Source organism: Melozone crissalis, unplaced genomic scaffold (genome assembly GCF_028551555.1).
Source record: "Melozone crissalis strain CALT ecotype California unplaced genomic scaffold, PUWL_Pcris_2 ptg000020l_1, whole genome shotgun sequence".
Lineage (NCBI taxonomy): Eukaryota > Metazoa > Chordata > Aves > Passeriformes > Passerellidae > Melozone > Melozone crissalis.
Genome location: NW_026535798.1, coordinates 19236 through 38124, shown reverse-complemented (window position 1 = coordinate 38124; position 18889 = coordinate 19236). Strand labels below are relative to the sequence as shown.

The 18889-nt window shown below is 47.6% G+C and overlaps 1 protein-coding gene across 1 annotated transcript in view; it reads right to left on the bottom strand.

Annotated features, from left to right (window-relative positions):
- Positions 1-18889, bottom strand: part of LOC128937649 (CUB and sushi domain-containing protein 2-like) — a gene marked incomplete at its 5' end in the record, with an annotated part of 74649 nt that overhangs the window by 37776 nt on the left and 17984 nt on the right. Inside the window, 10 exons of the mRNA XM_054277446.1 lie at positions 1831-1900; positions 3025-3143; positions 6155-6259; positions 8009-8105; positions 11642-11766; positions 12915-13118; positions 15771-15866; positions 16005-16118; positions 17412-17528; positions 18278-18472. Of these exons, the coding sequence (XP_054133421.1) occupies positions 1831-1900; positions 3025-3143; positions 6155-6259; positions 8009-8105; positions 11642-11766; positions 12915-13118; positions 15771-15866; positions 16005-16118; positions 17412-17528; positions 18278-18472 (1242 nt within the window). The remainder of the gene's footprint in view (positions 1-1830; positions 1901-3024; positions 3144-6154; positions 6260-8008; positions 8106-11641; positions 11767-12914; positions 13119-15770; positions 15867-16004; positions 16119-17411; positions 17529-18277; positions 18473-18889) is intronic.

Below are 18889 nucleotides of genomic sequence, written 5' to 3'. Positions count from 1 at the left end.
TCCCTGAGGGGCTTGTCTGGGTGAGGGCCATGGGAAATGAAGGAATTAAAGACTCAGCTGAGAAAAAGGAACCAGCACCAAGTTTCCAGGGCCACATCAGGAATGGATGTGCCTTTCTCCTGCCCTTAGGAGATGAAGACTGAGCCCAGGGATCCAGTTTGGGCCACCAGAAATGGAAAGCCAGATGTGAGCAGTGACAGAGGGGATGGACACCTGCTCTGCCCACAGACATTGCACCAAACCAGGCACCAGCACTTCTTGACACCTTCACCAGCTCAAAGAATGACTGTGAAGAAGCTGAGTGATGCTATTCTGACCCCAGTTACAGCCTCTCCATTCCCCTGCCAATCTCTGGGCAGTCTGTCACTGATAAACCCAGCACGGAGTGTTTGCTCGCTGCCTGCAGCCCACTGCCAGCCACGGCAGCACAAAAATATGTTTACAAAAGGCACCACATGAAATTGAAGCACTGACAGCACCTCCTCACACTTATCTGGATGACCTCCACGTGGTCCCAGCAGCAGCACCCAGCTGAATCCAGCCAGGTGTTCTCTAACTCGCTGTGACAGCCAGGCACAGGCTCTTTGTCCAATATCTCATTAGCCCAGACCTGCTCCTAACAAGGTTTCTCCCAGAAGATTTCTCTTTCTTTTCCCTCCTAATGGCTCTTTAATAGAACTGCTGCTGAATTATTTAGGTGCCCAGCAGCTGGAGGAAGCAGGCCAGCAGAAAATCAAACTGTGCTTGGAGCAGGGGCTCTGGTGGGCACAGGGCAGAGCCCCAGCACTGTCACACCCACAAAGGTGACATTCACTCCTCCAGGAGTGGCTCCAGATGTTTTTCTGCCTCTCTGCAGCAGCCTGGCCTTTCCCAAGGAGGGGAAAATACAGGCATAGCCAAAATTCTGCTGGGTTGGGAGGCTGGTGCTGATTCAAAGAACAAAACTTGTGGTTTGGCAGCTTTTGGGATCCTCCTCCATGCTGGGATCTCCCAGCTGAGCCCAAGGACTTCTGCTTCCATTCAGAGCAGCTCCAGGGGAACGGGCCCTTTAGCTCAGTCATTCTCCTGGAAATATCTCTCCATTTATTCCTGGCCTGCAGATCATCAGATAAAAGAACTGTTGGCTCTTATAATTACTTTAAAGCCAAATGATGTAAGCTGGAACAGCAGGAGCCCAAAATAACTGTTAACTAAAGCTATTAAATGCATAAATGTCTCTCTCAGAGCTGCAAAATGTGCAATATGAATATTAAACATCTACATTTGCTAAAAGCAAATGACTGAAAATAATTTTTAAAAACCTCCTGCAAGTTCCATTCACCTCCAGGCCTCTTCCACAGGGAAAATGGAATGTCCAGGCCTGAACATCTGAACAGATCTGAGGGCAAACAGTGACCTGGACAAGTGACCTGTGGACAGCAGAGTGGCCATAGCAAGTTGGGATCCTGGGAGAGACCAGACCCCGGTGAAAGGAGCAGCTTTGGTGGTATCAGACACATCCCACAGAAATAAACCACGCTTCAGATGGAAAAAAATCCTCCAGCCATAAAACCAACCTGCTTCCAGCATGAGGAAATTGGAGGGTTTCCCTTCTGAATGGGGGATAATTCTGTGTTTCACATTTTGTGCTAGAGCCACATCTGTAACATCCAAAACAAAGCACTCCAGGCAGCCCACGGGGACTTCTCAGGCACAATTTCCCTGGCAACCCAATGTTTCCTCACACTTGCAAAACCAACCTGAAATTTCTCTAAATCAGCTCTTTAGCCTTGTTTTATTTTAGGGAAGTGTTATAAATATCAGCCAGGTAGAAAGAAGTTGATTCCTTACCAATGCAGAGGGGTGGAGGGTAATTCCAGCGGCGCACCGTGCCCGGCATGCAGGAGATGTGAGAGTGGCCCTGCAGGGATGGAAAACAAAACAGGGGTTTGGGAGGTGGATGGAAAACAAAGGGGAGAGCCCCTCCGTGTCCTGGAAGGAAAAAATTCCCTGCAAGATGGATCTGATCCAGAGGGAGATGCCTGTTGCATCTGGGGTACCAGAAAAGTGATGCCTTAAAGAATGTAGGAATTAAACAACTGGATTTGGAGATTATCTTTCACACTTGGGGATTATCTTTGGAGATAATAATAGTGTAGGAGGTCATCTAAAGGCTGGTCTTTATTGGAGGAAGATATGGAAAAATGTCCATAAAATGCCCATTCCTCTAAGGGGGGAGTGAATACAGTTGTACAAATTTAGCAAATTAGCATAATTGACAAAAATAATCATAAATAGTGAGGTAATTCAACCACCTCTGAATCCTCTCCCACAGACAGGGACTAAACTTTGTGTCTCCAAGAGCTGGTTTCAATCTTGGAAGAGCCAAGGAAGAACAGGAACCTGGGACCCCCAGCTTGGAGCTCTGGAATGTGTTTTGTCTTTCTGCCTTGGGAAAAGGCAGGGAAAAATACTGGGACTGACCACAAATATAACAACAGAGGTAGAAATAGATGTGTAAAGAATATAGGGAACCCAGAAAAGCAGGAATCCTTCTGGTGATGCTCAAGGACCTGGAACAGAGTTACAGGAATAAAGGAGGGATTTATTAGAAGGTTTTTACAGGAGACACCTTGGGCAGCACAAGGCTGGAGATGGACCCAGGTTGGATCCAAGGTGGACCCTGAGTCACAAAATTTCACACTTTTATAAATTTTGGTCCACTTCCATATGGGGTTAACTGTCCAATTCCAGCTGCAGGTGATGCAGTCCCACCCTCCCAGTTTGCTCCCCTCCATTCCCTGCTGTTTGCACTTTTTGGGGCTGAAGCTGCAGAGGTGTCCTTGGTTCTGGGGCTGGAAATTGATCGTTCTCTGGGACTGAGGAGAGGAAAAGGATTGTTCTGTGTGCTTGAGGAGAGGAAAAGGATTGTTTGTGGGACTGAGCTGTGAGGAGACCTTGCTAAAACACTTTATAAGGAGTTCAGAGTCCCGCCCTGAGGCAGTGCAGGTCTGGAGAAGCAGGGAGCTGGGGCTGGGGCTGTACCTGCAGGGCGTAGCCCGGCTCGCACTGGAAGGACACCACGTCGTTCACCAGGTAGCGCTCGCCGATCTTCAGCCCATTGCCGGGAACCGCGGGCTCCGGGCAGCTGGAGAGACCCACGGCTGTGGGGAGAAGGGAGGTGGGAGCTCAGGGAGTGGGGCTGGGGCTGGGCTGGGGCCTGCAGGGATGGGAACACGCTTTGTGTTCTATCCCGCTCCTGTTTGCCATCCACCACCACAGACTCTGGGTGGGGAAATTCTGTTTATTATGGATTCTCCAGGGACAGCCCATTTCCATCTCCACATTTCCAGCTGGGAATGTCCTGCTGCAAACCCAACTAACAACCTGTGACACCTCGTGAGGAGTAATGGGCTCCCCTTCCCTTCCCTTCCCTTCCCTTCCCTTCCCTTCCCTTCCCTTCCCTTCCCTTCCCTTCCCTTCCCTTCCCTTCCCTTCCTTTCCCCCTTTCCTTTTGTTTCTCCTTTCCTATTCCTTCTCTTTCCCTCTCATTTTCCTTTCCTTTCCTTTCCTTTCCTTTCCTTTCCTTTCCTTTCCTTTCCTTTCCTTTCCTTTCCTTTCCTTTCCTTTCCTTTCCTTCTTTTCTTTCTATAACCCACATCTCTCTCCTTTTCCCACATTTTTTTCTCTCCATTTCCCACATTTTCTCCTCTCCATCCATCTCCCCTCTCCTTCCCCCATCTCCCCTCTGCACATCCCAGGGATATAAAATGAATCCTGCAGCTCCTCTCCATCATAACCTCCTGCATCCCTGCAAGGGCTCCTGCTCCCCACAGAGCCCCAGGCAGGGGGAAAATAAAAGAGAAAAGGAGCAAGGAGAGGCTGAGTCTCCTCCCAAAGCCCAGTCACGCTTCCCTCCCTGCTCCTGGATGTGCTGCTTGACCTTCAGAGAGGCAGCAGGGAAAATGGCTTTAAATAACTTCTCCTTCACATCAGTGCCTTTCACTCAGTCCCAAATTGTTCCTGGCTTTGGAGCATGCAGAGGTAAGAGCTCAGCCTGAGCGCCACAGTGAGGGAGAAACCTGAGTTTTCCTCCCCTGTTTGAGCTCATCTCTCCCAACTTCCTCCCAGAAAAAAACACAGAAAAAAAAAAAAAACCAAACCCAGGGCTCAGGGCTGGGAGATTCCAATTGTACAAACAGAGCAGAAATCACATTATTTCCAGCTGCCCTGAAAATCAACACCTATTAATTTCCTCAGCCAAGGAAACAGACAGGGCTGATAATCCCCAGGCTCATGAAAAACCTGGCCGTGATTTTTGCAGGAGGGTGCTCAAAGGATTTATCGATTGGAATAGAGCTGGAGAAGAAACAGAGTCACAGCCAGAGGATTCCTGCAGCTCCCAGAGCACAGGCTGAGCACATTTTTTCCTCTCCCAATCCTGTGGTGGCTGTAATCCTGCTGGATCCAATAATGGACAGGGTTTCAGTGAGTAAAGGCAGCAAATCCTGGAAGGTTTTAGTGCTGCTTGGCTTTAAAGCAGCTCCAGCTGTGCCATTGCAGGGAATCTCACACTGGTTTGGGTGGGAAGGGTCCTAAATCACCCAACTCCCTCCAAACAAGCCCAGGCTCACCCTCACCAGCAGCAGAGCTGGGAAAAATCATGGAATATCCTGAGCTGGGACCTGCAAGGATCGTCCACCCCACACCTGGCTCTGCAGGATAACCAGCCCCAAAATGTTTAGGATGGATGTAGGGAAATGTTCTTCTCCCCAGGCTCCCCAGGGAATGGGAACATTCCCAAAAGCTCCAGGAAGTTTTGGACTTCACAGATCATCCATCCCATTCCTGGCTCTGCAGGATAACCCCAAAATGTTTAGGCTGGATTTAGGGAAAGGTTCTTCCCCCCAGGCTCCCCAGGGAATGGGAACAATCCCAAGAGCTCCAGGAGTGTTTGGACAGGGTGGGATTGCTGGGATGCCTGTGCAGGGCCAGGGTTGGACTGGATGATGCTGGTGGATCCTTCCAGCTCAGGATATTCCAGGATTCTCTGCCAGTATTATCCAAAATAACAGGCACCTCCACCTCTCCTGATCAGACATCAGGAATCAAACACAGACCCAGGGGAAAATGAGTTTTTGTCATCCCCATCCAAACCTGACAGCCATTTCCCAAAGGATTCTCTTCCCTGCCTCACTCAGGTTTGTTCTCTCACCACTGGGGATTTCTTTTCGAAAGGATCCTGGCTAGGATCACACATTTAGCCACGTGCTGGGGTCTGTATTCCCAAAAAAAAACTGGCATGAGCCTTGCTGGGAGCAAAGTGCTGCCATTCCAGGAAGAGTTGGGATCATCCCTAACCAGGAACCCACTCAAGTGCTCCACACCACCACAGAATTTGGGTTGGAGGGGACATTAAAGATGTTTTTAAGGTGTTTTTGAAAAGGAGGGGTGCCCACACCACCTCAGAGCTTCCAGAGGTGCCCTTGGACAAGGAGGATGGATCAACCACCTTGGGAATGCTCCTGTGCGGGGCTCTGAGCACACAGCACAGGAATTCCTGGATCCAGCAATGTGCCCAGGGCAGCTCAGGGTGCTGGGCTGTGGGAACAGGAGCACATCCAGCAGGGGAGGGAGGGGAACATCCCCAGCACCCACTAAAACACTGCAGAAACCCCCCCTGATAACACTGATAACAGTGATAACATGGGGTTCAGCTCTCAGCTGTGAGCAGAGCCTGCCCAGGCTCTTTGTGCAAATCCTGCAGTTTTTCCAAGCTCAAGCTCCATCAAAATGCTCAAATTCAGTTTTATCTCCATTCTGACCCTGCTTTCCTCAGGGGATGACCTCTGAGGACTCTTCCAGCCAGGATTTTTGGGATGAGGACATATCCAGACCTGCTGGTTCCAGCAGGGAATGCCAAGAGCTGGAAGTCCCTGGCAAGCAGCACTTCCCAAACCCAGATCCCAGCCTTGCACCCACGGATTTTTTAACCCTTTGTGCCACAAAAAACTGCCACCAGGCTCATCCCACCCCTCTGCTCCATCTTTCCTCTATTTATCACTCCCTCCTTGAGAGCAGGGAGCCACAGCAGCTCCTTCCCCCATTTCCCCAGCCCTGCAGGCACCTCCCCATCGCGCAGGAGCTGCGGGATCAAGGCTGGAGCTGCTCTTACTTTTGTATTCCAGGTGAAAGCCGGCGGCAGAGACGCTGATGTCGGAATAGAAATGCAGATAGAGCTGGTTTGAAGTGCTGTTGAGCAGAGCAGGCACCGTGGTTCCTGGCAAAACAAGGGGAGCACAAAGGCAGGGGAGAGTGTGAGAAATGCCTGTTTGATGACTGGCTTTTGGCAAATATTCAAATGGATGGTATATGGGTTGTGTTGGAAAGTGATGCTGGATTAATTCTCTTCAGTAGTGTGCTAAATATAGTTTTAGGTTATAACAAAATGTTAAAATAGAAACTAAGCTATGTAAGATATTTTTTTAAAGAAAGGACTTGCAATGAGATAGCAGCCACAGGACACCTCAATATTTCAGAGAAAAATAATTTATTGGTCCATTATCAGAAGAAATCAAATTCTTCCTGACTGCTCAGCCATGAAGGTGCCGTCAGGATTCAGAGGAAGAAGTTGGCACTGACCACACAGAATCCTGTGTTTGAACGGAATTTATGCATCATGGATGAGATGTATGAATATGCAACAGGTTATTGTTTTTAAGGGTTAATCCTCTGTTAATGTGGGTCCTTTTTTCGGGCTTATTTTGCCCAGAAAAGATACCCAGACTGTTCATAACTCTTTGTTTTTATTGTCTCATATTGTCCTAATCCAAATTGTCCAACACTTTTATTACTCTAATTATATTACTATTTTTATAACCATTTCGTTACTATTTTTATTATCTGTAAAATAAAACTTTAAATAATAATATTATATATTAATACACATTATTAATATATAATATAATATTATGTATAATATATAACATATGTATTATATAATAATATATTACTATTTTATATTAATATATTATACATTATATATCATATATTATATATCATATATTATATACTATATATTATAGACAATATATTTTATTATAATAGATAAAATATATTAGAAAAATAATTATATAAAATATTATTTTAATATTTAATGATACATTTACTATTAAACTTTTAAAATGTTAAAAACAACTGATGGGCATTTTTCACAGAGAGGATCTCTCTCCCCCTCCTCAGAGATTTCCTGACAACACAAAGTCCTTCCAACTTAATGAGCTCCTCTTGGTTTTGATCAGGTTCTTTCTAACGAGGCCAATTGAGAAATACCCAGGGCCTTTCCTGAAATCCTTTCCTGGATTTCAGCCCCTGGAGCTTGGCCACCGACAGACAAAAAGCACCAAGGGATGGGAAACAGCGTGGGTGGAGCGCAGGTCTGGGAAAATTCGGGAAAATTTGGGAAAATTCGGGATTCCTTCATCCCCTGGAAGCTGCTGCAGCAGCAGGACAAGGCAGCTCCATCCCAGACCCTTCTCCTGCCTAGCTCAGGGCATTTTGGGCACATTTGTTAAATAAATGAGGTTTTGGGCCATTGTTCTGCCAGTGGTGCTGAATTTGAAAGGCTCTCAAAGCTCCTGGAGCCTGCTCTGCTAAAAGCCACAATTCAAAGAAAAACACAAGGATTCCAAAGGAAATACAAAAATTCCAAGGAAAAATAAGAGTTTGTTTTGTAGCCTTTCACCCTTTCTGGGGGACATCAAGGTCAGGTCACCTTGCCAGGTGTGGTGGCCTCACATCCCAGCAGAGCTGAGGGAATTCCCATTTCCAGGAATAAAACTCCACTGGTTTTGTGTTTAAGGCTCCCTCTCAACCCTTCCCACAGGTAGAAATTGGAATTGTAATTCCCAACCCAACAGAGCACATGATTCCCTTGAAATCCATTCCTGGCTTTTGATGCTTTTTTAAAGTTTAATTTTGTGAGGTGAATGAAATGAGGCAGGAACTGATGGGCTCGAGGGCCACGTACCAGAGAAGCTCCCCAGCATGGTGGCTGTGTTGTCTCCTCCATCAAACACTTCCAGGGAATCCCAGTTCTGCTCTGTGACAAAACTGATCACCTGGATCTGCAGAGAGAAACAAAACAAAGGAAAAAAAATTTGAAATAATAGGAATAAATCAAATTAACAGCAATTAAAGGGTCACTAATTGAGTTTACACACTCCGAGGGTTCAACACTGGCAAAATTTGGAGAATTCTGCCTTTGACTGTTCCCACTGGGATTTTCCAGCTATTTTTCCCCCAAAACTTCCAAATAGAAATGTTATTTTCTGCTGCTGCTCCAGAGCTCCTGGAACTGCCCAGCTCATTTACAGCTGCTGAAAATCCCAGCTTTTTTCCCCCATTTGGAGAAATCCTTGAAGACTTTGAGCCCTTTCAAATGAGAGCAACCAGCAGCACCCCGGAGATAAAATAAACCCAAAAACCACCTCACATTAAACAACAGGATTTTAAAAATCCAATCAAGTTCCAGCCTTGTTCCTCAGCTTTTAGAGGGATCACTCGAGTGCATTTTCAGATTTCACCTTTCCCTGCCATGCCCCACAAGGTTTGGAGGCCTTAGGAAGTCACTTGGCTCCATTAGTTGGAACAACAACACAAATCCTTGGATGAGAAACATCAGGAGAGCTGAGAAATCTGCATTTATACAGAAAAACAGAGCTGAAAAATCTGCATTTATACTGAAAAGCAGAGCTGGGAAATCTGCATTTATACCGAAAAGCAGCTCGTGCTTGAGTGAGGATCTCCAAGGAATTGCTCAGCTTTGTTTACCATTAACAAGGATTTTGCCTAAATCCTAAATGCTGATGGTTCAAAGCTTTCAGTGTCCCATTAAAAACCCGAGTTTGGTGAATGGGGTGAGAGTGAGGCAGAAAACCTGGGTAAAAACCACCTGTTTTGGGGAAAATTCAGATTTAAGCTGAAAGGTCTGGATGAAATTTTCCAACATTGGGTATCTCAAATTGAATTGGCAGGCAAAAAACCCCAACAAATCCAAAAGGAATCTCAAAGATAAATCAGGAGCATAAATGAGTTGTACAGCTTGGCTCCAAACAAGGAGAGTGCTGGAAAATTGGGAAAAATGAGCAGTGAGGAGATTTCACTGCCCTCAAACTTTGACTACACACGTGTGAACCTTCTCCCTTTCTCTCCATATCTTCTTCCCTGATTTCCTCATCCACCCCAATTCCCCACTTACCCCTGCCTTGCTGCACAACAAATCAAAACCCCCCGTTTGAAAATAAATAATAAAACCAAAATCAAATAAAATAATAAATAATAAAACCAAAATCAATGCCCCCACTTCAGCCATTGAAGCCATTTCCTCCTTGATTTACTCCGGGTAATAAAACCGGCTGTAAAGTTCCTCCCAAATATTTTTTTTAGCAGAAAGTGAGCGGAGTTCACCCAGCAGGAATCTCAGTGACCCCCACGGAGCCATCACTGACCCTTTTTTCCCTTTTTTCCTGCCTCATTACACCCCTCTCGTGATTTACATTATTGGAAGCTGAGTGAGAATGAGCGTTTTGTTTGCTCTTACACCGCCTAAATTATTTATTCTCCTCTCTCCCCCCCTCCTCCAGCTTAACGGAATAAACATTTTTAAGGTCCTAATTCTAGTCTGACATGTGGATTCACAAGGGATCTGCATCTATTTACTGCCACGTGTATAAATTAATTCACTCAGGAAGGTTTGCTCCGGGAATGAATAATTCATGGCAGAAGTGCCAGCTTCTACCCTGATTACATAAAAATCCTGCTCCTGAGTGCTGTTACCAAGAAAGCTTCAATTTCACCTCCTTCCCTGATTTACAGTTGTTTAACCTTTAATTGTTGCGCAAAAAAGGGGGTAAAGCGATGCTGGAATTAAGATCTAATAATGGAGAACGCAAAGGAAGTGGAGCCAGGATGGATCCAGCTCCAGCTCCGTGGTCATTCCCTCCCTGGGGGCTGCACTGAGACCCCTCCCTGCAGCTGTTTCAGGTCCTGAAAAGCCAAAATCTTTCTCCAAGGGCTTTTTTTGCCTTCCTGGAAGACCCAGGGAAGCTGATGGGTCGTGACCAGGTGACAGCAGATCCTGGTGACATGTGGAAGTGCAGGCCTTAGCACTGGTGGGGGACCCAAAAATGTGGGATCAAAGAATTTTAAGTTTGGGATGGATTTTAAAGCTCATGTTGTTCCAAAATCTCTGCTGTGGCCAGGGACATCTCCCACTATCCAAGAGTGGAACAGGTTGGAAGCCCTGCTCAACCAGGCCTTGGGCACTTCCAGGGCTGGAGCATCCACAGTCTCATTGGACAATCATAATAAAAAACTACAATTTAACCCAGATTCCCCCTCTTTTGTGCCAGAGTAGGGGTCACACTGAGGGAAGTGGAGCCAGGATGGATCCAGCTCCAGCTCCGTGGTCATTCCCTCCCTGGGGGCTGCACTGAGACCCCTCCCTGAAGCTGTTTCAGGTCCTGAAAAGCCAAAATCTTTCTCCAAGGGCTTTCTGCCCTCCTGGAAGTCCCAGAGAAGCTGATGGGTGACAGCAGATCCTGGTGACATGTGGAAGTGCAGACCTCAGCACTGGTGGGGGACCCAAAGAATTTTAAGTGTTTGGGACGGATTTTAAAACTCATCTCGTTCCAAAATCTCTGCTGTGGGCAGGAACATCTCCCACTATCCAAGAGTGGAACAGCTTGGAAGGCCTACTCAACCTGGCCTTGGGCACTTCCAGGGCTGGAGGATCCACAGCCTCCCTGGACAATCACAATAAAAAACTAAAATTTAACTCAAATTCCCCCTCTTTTGTGCCAGAGTAAGGGTCACACTGAGGGACCACGGGCCTGCTCTTCCTAAATCCCACCCTGTGCCTCCCTGGCAATGCTCCTGGAGCTCTGGCATCCCTGGGGCTGTGCCCATGCCCTGGGGACCCTGGCAGTGCCCAAATACCCTCTGGGGGAAGGAGAACCTTTCCCTAAATCCAACCTGCCCCTCCCCTGGCACAGCTCCTTGCCTGGTCACAAGCTGCAGCCGTGGTATTTTCTGAAAAATCCTTTCCTTAGGATTTTTCCTCCTGAGAAGCTGAGAAGCCTCAGGAACAAAATGTAAACAATGATTATCTGCTGCTGTGGAATGCAACAGGTGCATCTGTGATTGGTCTCATGTTAATTGTCTCTAATTAATGGCCAATCACAGTCAGCTGGCTCAGACTGTCTGTCCAAGACAGAAGCTTTTGTCATCATTCCTTCTTTTTCTATTCTTAGCTAGCCTTCTGATGAAATCCTTTCTTCTGTTCTTTTAGTATAGTTAATAGAATAGAATAGAATAGAATAGAATAGAATAGAATAGAATAGAATATATATCATAAAATAATAAATCAAGCCTTCTGAAACATGGAGTCAGATCCTCATCTCTTCCCTCATCCTAAGACCCCTGTGAACACCGTCACAATAAACGTCACCAATGAGTCCCTGCCTAATCCTGGCTATAAATAAATAAATCCCTGATTCCAGAGAATTCCACATCAACCCATCCCTGTCCTACGAGGAACAGCAATTTCCCATCATGTGAGAGCAGCACACCCCGAGTGTCCTGCTGTCTGTCCTGGCTGTACCTGGATCCCTGCTCCCTCGGGCACTGTGATCTTCCACACGCAGTTGAGGCTGTTCAGGTAGGGCTCAGGGAAGCCTGGGGACAGGATGGTTCCTTTCCTCTCCGTCAGGTTCCCCCCGCAGGGCACTGCCGGGAGGAAAGCACAAGGAATTGGTTTTGCTAAAAAAAAACATTGTTAAAATTACAAGAAATCGAGAGCTGGTTGTGATTTAAGGATGAGATTTTAGGAATAATCCTCTTTCCAGTAACTTTTTCGTGCAACTTTTGGCACATTCCTTGGGTGTGGGGAGCACACGAGGATGATCTTCATCCTCTCCTTCAGAGGATGTGAAAGCAGCTTTCAGCCAGATCTGATTTATTTGAGATGCTGTCCCAGATCTCACAAGAGTACTGGATCAAAAATGTCAATTCCCTGGAATTTGGGGTTAAACTGTTCTTATTCAGAGCCAGGCTGGGCTTTGTTTTTTATCAGACAACCATGGAACAGTTTGGGTGGGAAGGGACCTTAAAGATCCCCAAATCCCTTCTCCCAGACACCTTCACTATCCCAGATTGTTCCAATCCCTGTCCAACCTGGCCTTGCACACTTCCACGGATGGGACAGCCACAACCTCTCTGGACAGAACCACAAGAGGTTCTAAAGAAGTCTTGAACATTTCATTCATTTACATTTCAATTCATTAGTGCTTTGTTTTGCTGTTGATTTTTCTTCAAGCTGGAAGAGACCCACAAACACCACCAACATCCAACCCCTGTCCCCTTTCAGGACAACCCAGAGAGCAGCACAGCTCCCAACAACATTCCCAGTGCCACCCACCCTGCTCCCACCTCTCCCAGTGCCACCTACCTGTTGCTATAGGAAATAAAATGATGTGAAGGTAAAAAGAGAGCTTTTCATTTCTGATTCTAACATTTATAGATTTCCAAAAGTGGCAGTGTACTGGAGGGTGGAAGAGCCACCTCTCCAATGACACTGGACACACCAACAGCCCATCAAATTTCTCCTCTTAAAATAAAACTCCGTGGACACGCTGCTCTTTTCAAGGTAAAAAGAGAGCTTTTAATTTCTAACAGTTATAGATTTCCAAAAGTGACAGTGGATTGGAGGGTGACAATGCCACTTGTCCAATGACACTGGACAAACCAACAGCCCATAAAATTTCTCCTCCTCCATAAAAGAACGCAGAACAATAATTATTTACATAAAGCGCGCGACAAGAACGCAAACACCAGAAAACTCAGAAAAACTTTAAAAAAACCAAGGTGGCACCTACCCATGCAGGTGGGGACGGAGGAGTTCCACTGGGCCAGGGCCCCGGGCATGGCCAGGCACTGGATGGCAGGGGAGCCCCTGAGGCTGTAGCCGGGGCTGCACTCGAAGCGCACCAGCGCGCCCACGGCGAAGTCGCTGCCCAGGCGCCGGCCGTGCCACGGCTCCGGCACCGAGCTGCACTGCGTGGCGCTGGTGCGGGGCACGGCTGGCACACAGGGAGGACACAGGCAAAACAGAGTTAGTGCTGGCAGGGAGATGGTGGAGAGAAGATTTGTCTGTTTTACACTGGAATTACTGAGCGTCTGAATGCGGAGAGGTGCTGGGTGCAGACTTGACTGTTGAGTGATTGTACCCAAAGCCTGAAGTGTCAGGGGGGGAATCCAAACATGATTATTGAATGATTGTACCTAAACCCCAAAGTGTTTAAATCCCAAAGGGTGGCTGAATCCAAACTTGGCCATTGGCTGATTTATCTAAACCCCAAAGAGGGGCTGAATCCAAACACAACCATTGACTGATTGTACCTAAACCCCAAGGAGGGGCTGAATCCAAACGTGACCATTGACTGATTGTACCTAAACCCCAAAGTATCTAAATCCAAAGGAAGGGCTGAATTCAAACTTGGCCACTGACTGATTGTATCTAAATCTCAAAGTATTTAAACTCCAAGGAGGGGCTGAATCCAAACTTGGCCATTGACTGTTCCTAAAAATCTAAAGTATTGGGGCTGAATCCAAACATGATCATTGACTGATTGTACCTAAACCCCAAAGTATCTAAATCCCAAAGGAAGGGCTGAATTCAAACTTGGCCATTGACTGTATCTAAACCCCAACGAGGGGTTGAATGCAAACTTGACCATTGACTGATTGTATCTAAAAACCTGAAGTATCAGAGTTGAATCCAAACATGACCATTGACTGATTGTACTTAAACCCCAAAGTATCTAAATCCCAAGGAAGAGCTAAATCCAAACTTGGCCATTGACTGATTGTATCTAAAACCTTAAAGTATAGGGGCTGAATCCAAACATGACCATTGACCAATTGTATCTAAACCCCAAGGAGGGGCTAAATCCAAACTTGGCCACTGACTGATTGTATCCAAAACCCCAAAGTATCTAAATCACAAAGAGAGGATGAATCCAAGCATAACCACAACTTGATTTTATTTAAATCCCAAAGATTGGCTTAATCCAAGCATGACCATTGACTGATTATACCTAAATCCTAAAGATTGGCTTAATCTAAGCATGACCATTGAGTGATTACTCCTAAACCCCTAAGCATCTAAATCCTAAAGATTGGCTTAATCCAAGCATGACCATTGACTGATCATTCCTAAATCCCAAAGCACCTAAACCCCAAAAGTGAGCTGAATCCAAGCATGACCACTGAGAAGAGAAAAAAAACAACATTTCACTCCCAGTTCTGCCAGCTCAGGTGATCTGAGTTCAAGTGGCTCCATGCCAGACCGAGTGGAGGTGGCACTTGGTGACACAGCTGGGTGGGCATGGGGGCACCTGGATGAAGGTTGGACTTGAAGATCTTGGAGGTTTTTTCTAACTTTAATGATTTAATGATTCTATACTTGAAATAAAAGCAGCTGGGACATCCAGAATCCCCCCACTGCCTCCTTCCAGAGAACTTTCCCCACACCAAAAGGCTGTTTTTACCCAGGGGAACCAAAGGATTTGGCAGTGGCTTCCCAAAACATTGTTTTGTCACCCAATGCAGGAGCCTTTCGGTTCCTCAGCTCCCTGGGCCTCATGGTCATGAAGGAACAGTAATTGGGAAAAAAATCTCCTTTGGAAAAGAGAGAAAAGGGGGATTTAAGTTGTGATGGTGCTAAAATTATTGATTTTCCTGTTGAATACTGGGAATTACAAAGACAGGAATGAGTCTGGCAGGTAAGTGAGGAGAAAAACCCATCAAAAAAACCCAGGTCTATTGCCAAGGAAGAATTCAATTAATATTTTCCTCTGAGTTGCTTTAAATTTATGAGTGTTTAGCTAATTAGAGTCTGGCCAGGCAGATCCAAATCAGGATCGCCCTTTTCCCCTTGCTTCCCGTGCAAGCTCTTGCAGGAGGGAGGAGGAAACCTTCCCTGCTTTCATCAAAACCTTTGTTCTGCTGAGCTCTTTGAAGATTACAATCACAACCACGGCTGTTTCACACTCATTAGGCAGGAATTCAAGAGAACAGATCTCCAACTACTCCAAAATCCAAACCATGCTTTGCTTCACCCCTGCAGAAGGCTCAGGTCAGGTCGTGCCAGTGTCTGTCCCCTCTTTGCAGCACAAGCCTGGATGTTCCCACAGATAACTCCAGGGAGCACGTGGGTGAGAAATCCCTTCTGCTTTCCCACTGTTCCATGCATCATTTGCTATTTACTCCCATAAAATCCCCGAGTTGTTCTCGCCCAGCGCAGCACAAAGCTGTTACTGAAAGGATCAAGGGGCAGCAGTGTGACAGCCCCGAGCCTGTGACACGCACACAGGGAGGATTTCCGAGCTGCCAGACGGGATTTCAGCTGCTTGCACCCAGCGAAAGTGCTAAAAATGCCACTGGGGAGAATTGCTGGGAGATAAATCTCCAAATTCCCTGTGTGACTCCGGGCACGACGCTGGGATGGGGCTGATGGTAATCCTGGGATGTGCAGGGTTCAGGCTGAGTGGGAATGAAAGGGCAGAATACAAAGCACCCAGAGCAGCCCTGCCAGAGCTCTGCTCCCAAAGGAATCCTAATTCCCTGTGATATTCCCTGCTCAGAACCCCCAGACACCAAAAGCAGCTCAGGACACTCAGGACACCCCTGGGAGCGACCCGAGGACACTTCCAGAACACACCTGAACTCACCTTGGTAGACGAAATGAAAGCCTTTGGCTGTGGATTGACCCTTGGAGCTGAATTTGATGAGGATCTGGTTGGTGGTGGCCAATGGCAAAGATTCCCCTGGATGGGGAGGAGGGAAAACAGGAGAGACACAGAGGTGGAGGAATGAGCCACAGAGAGTGGGTGTTGGGTGACAGCTGTGACAAAGCTGCTGTCTCCAGCAGGGACAGGGACAGGGGATAGGGAGCAGCTCCCTACCTGAGTGAGAGCCTGAGAGGGAGCTGAGCAGCCGTGAGTGCTCCGTGGGGCCATCGTGCACCTCCACCACGTCATTGAGCGCCGTCTGGAAAAAGGCAAACTGCCCGAAGAGCACTGTGGGGACAGGGACAGGGCTGGCACCGGCCACTGCTGTCCCCAGTGCCACCACACTGCCATCCCACTGCTGTCCCCAGTGCCACCATGCTGCTGTCCCCATGGCCATCACACTGCTGTGCCCAATGTCATCACACTGCTGTCCCACTGCTGTCCCCAGCATCACCACGCTGCTGTCCCCAGTGTCATCACACTGCCATCCCACTGCTGTCCTCAGTGCCACCACACTGCTGTCCCCAGCATCACCACGCTGCTGTCCCCAGTGTCACCACACTGCTGTCCCCAGCATCACCACGCTGCTGTCTCCAGTGCCACCACACTGGCGTCCCCATATTGCTGTCCCCAGTGTCATCCCACTGCTGTCCCCAGTGCCACCACACTGCTGTTCCCAGTGCCACCACACTGGCGTCCCCATATTGCTGTCCCCAGTGTCATCCCTCTGCTGTCCCCAGTGCCACCACACTGCTGTTCCCAGTGCCGCCACACTGGCATCCCCATATTGCTGTCCCCAATGTCACCACACTGCCATCCCACTGCTGTCCCCAGCATCACCATGCTGCTGTCCCCAATGTCACCATACTACTGTCCCACTGTTGTCCCTAGTGCCACCACACTTCTGTCCCCAGTGTCATTACACCATCATCCTCACTCAATCCCAGTGCTGTCCCCACTGTCATCCCATTGCCACCCCATTGCTGTCCCTACACCGCCCTCCACACCCAGCCTCTGGGGCCAAGGCATTTTCATGGACTCAGAGAATCCCCTGAGCTGAACCAGACCCCAAGGACCGTCCAGTCCAAGCCCTGACCCCCCAGGATTCCCAACATTCCAAACTGGGATTTCTTTTCCCAGCACAACCTCTGTCCTGCGTTTCAGCTGCCTTTATTCCAGGCAGGGAGTGACAGCCTGGAAAAATGGGAGCCTTTTATTTATCCCCAAATTCCAGAGGCAGCACCAGACTCCCCTGGCTTCATTAACTCAACATTTTCCCACTGATTCCCAGCCCACTGGGAATTTCCTGTGGCTCATTACCCTTTCCCTGCCTAGGGAACACGAGGCGCAGAATTCCACTGAGGAATTATAATTATTGATTAGCTGCAATGGACAAAATTGGACAAATCCAGAATTTTCTCTGACTCCAGCACAAAGAGCACCCAACAGCACCTCCTGCTACCTCTCCTGCTACCTCCTCTCCCATCTTCCTTATCTCCAGTTCTGGATGAACTTAGAAAAATTATCATTAAAAACCCAGCAAATAAGAAGAGAATCCCATAAAAATTCCAAGCATGGTACCATAGTCCTTGGGCACGACGATGGAGTACAGGCACACATGGCCACTGGTGTAGTTTTGGGGATAATTTGGGGACAGGACGACTCCATCTGAGCCTGTGTACTGCCCGCCACAGGGAGCTGCAAGGGAAAAGGATCATGGAGCATCCCTGGAGCCTGGAAATGTCCCCAGCCACCATCCCCTGCTCCAGGTGCTGCTGCCTGAAAGTTCTCATTGGAAAAATCAGGTTTATCCCACCCTGAGTTTGTGCTGGAATTATCAAACCACTAACTAATGTGGGATTTGCTCTGTTCCCCACTCACAGCTGGGGATGAGCTCCTTTTGCCACCTTTCCTCAGTTTTTCCTGCCACAGCCTTCCCAAATTAGGGATTTCACTCCTTCCCCCCACCAGCTGCCTCTTGATCCCCTTCTCAGCTCAAATCTGACTGCAAACCATGAAGTCAGAAAAGAAAATAAAATAACCACAGATAAACCCTAAGGAAAAACCCCTTGTTTTGTCACTGAGCTCTGTCCCTGCTCAGCAACACCCAAGACTGAGGGTTTGGATTGGCAAGGATCAGGTTTAGCCAAGGTTTAAGAGGATTCCTGACTCCTGTCCTGTGCCAGGCACTGAATCAGTCATGTCCAGTTTCCTGTCTGTCTCCAAGAAAACCCTCAAGAAAACTCCCCAAAATCAGCTCTTCCTTTAAAAAAAGAGCTGTTAAACCCCTGAAAAACAATGAAATCTAATTCCTGGTAAAACCCCTAAAAAATTATAGAAAAACTGAGAAAACCCCTGTGAATTAACCCCCATTTTTCCATGGAGGATGCATTGAGGGGTCCAGCTCTGGGCAGATCCTCCCCCCAGCCCCTTCCCGTGGGATTTACCTGTACAGGTGGGGCGTGGCTTGTTCCAGGTGGGTTTCCCATCCCCTCCCATCACACAGGTGAGGGTGGGGCCCCCCTCGATGTCGTAGCCCCCATCACAGTAGAAGGTGATGGTGGAGCCCAGCTTCAGGTCTGTGCCCACCCTGGTGCCATTCTTGATGGAGCCTGGGTCAAAGCAGGACTCCCGGGGGTTCTCTGCAGGGAAAGAGATAAAATTTTAAAAAACATATTAAAAAAATGTTAAAAACCAAATTTCCTAGGATTTTTATTCCTCGGGCGCAGCTCCTCTGCTGCTTTGATAAGTGCAATGGGATTTTTTTTAGGATTTTTTTCACCTGAGAATGTGTGGGATTTTCACAAGGACTGGCACCATTTGCAGGGTGTGGATTTGGGATTTGGTTTGGATTCTGGGAGAAGGGAGGCTCCAGTTCCCACCCAGGCACCCAAAATCCAAACTCCCTGTTTTGGGAACCACAGACTGGGGAACCCCCTCTGCCCATCACACATTTGTACCCTCAGCCTTTAAATCCTGAAATCCTGGGTTCCCCTGGGTTCAGTGGGGTCTTGAAGGACCATAAGCCAAATCAAAACTCTGATTTCACACAACCCCAG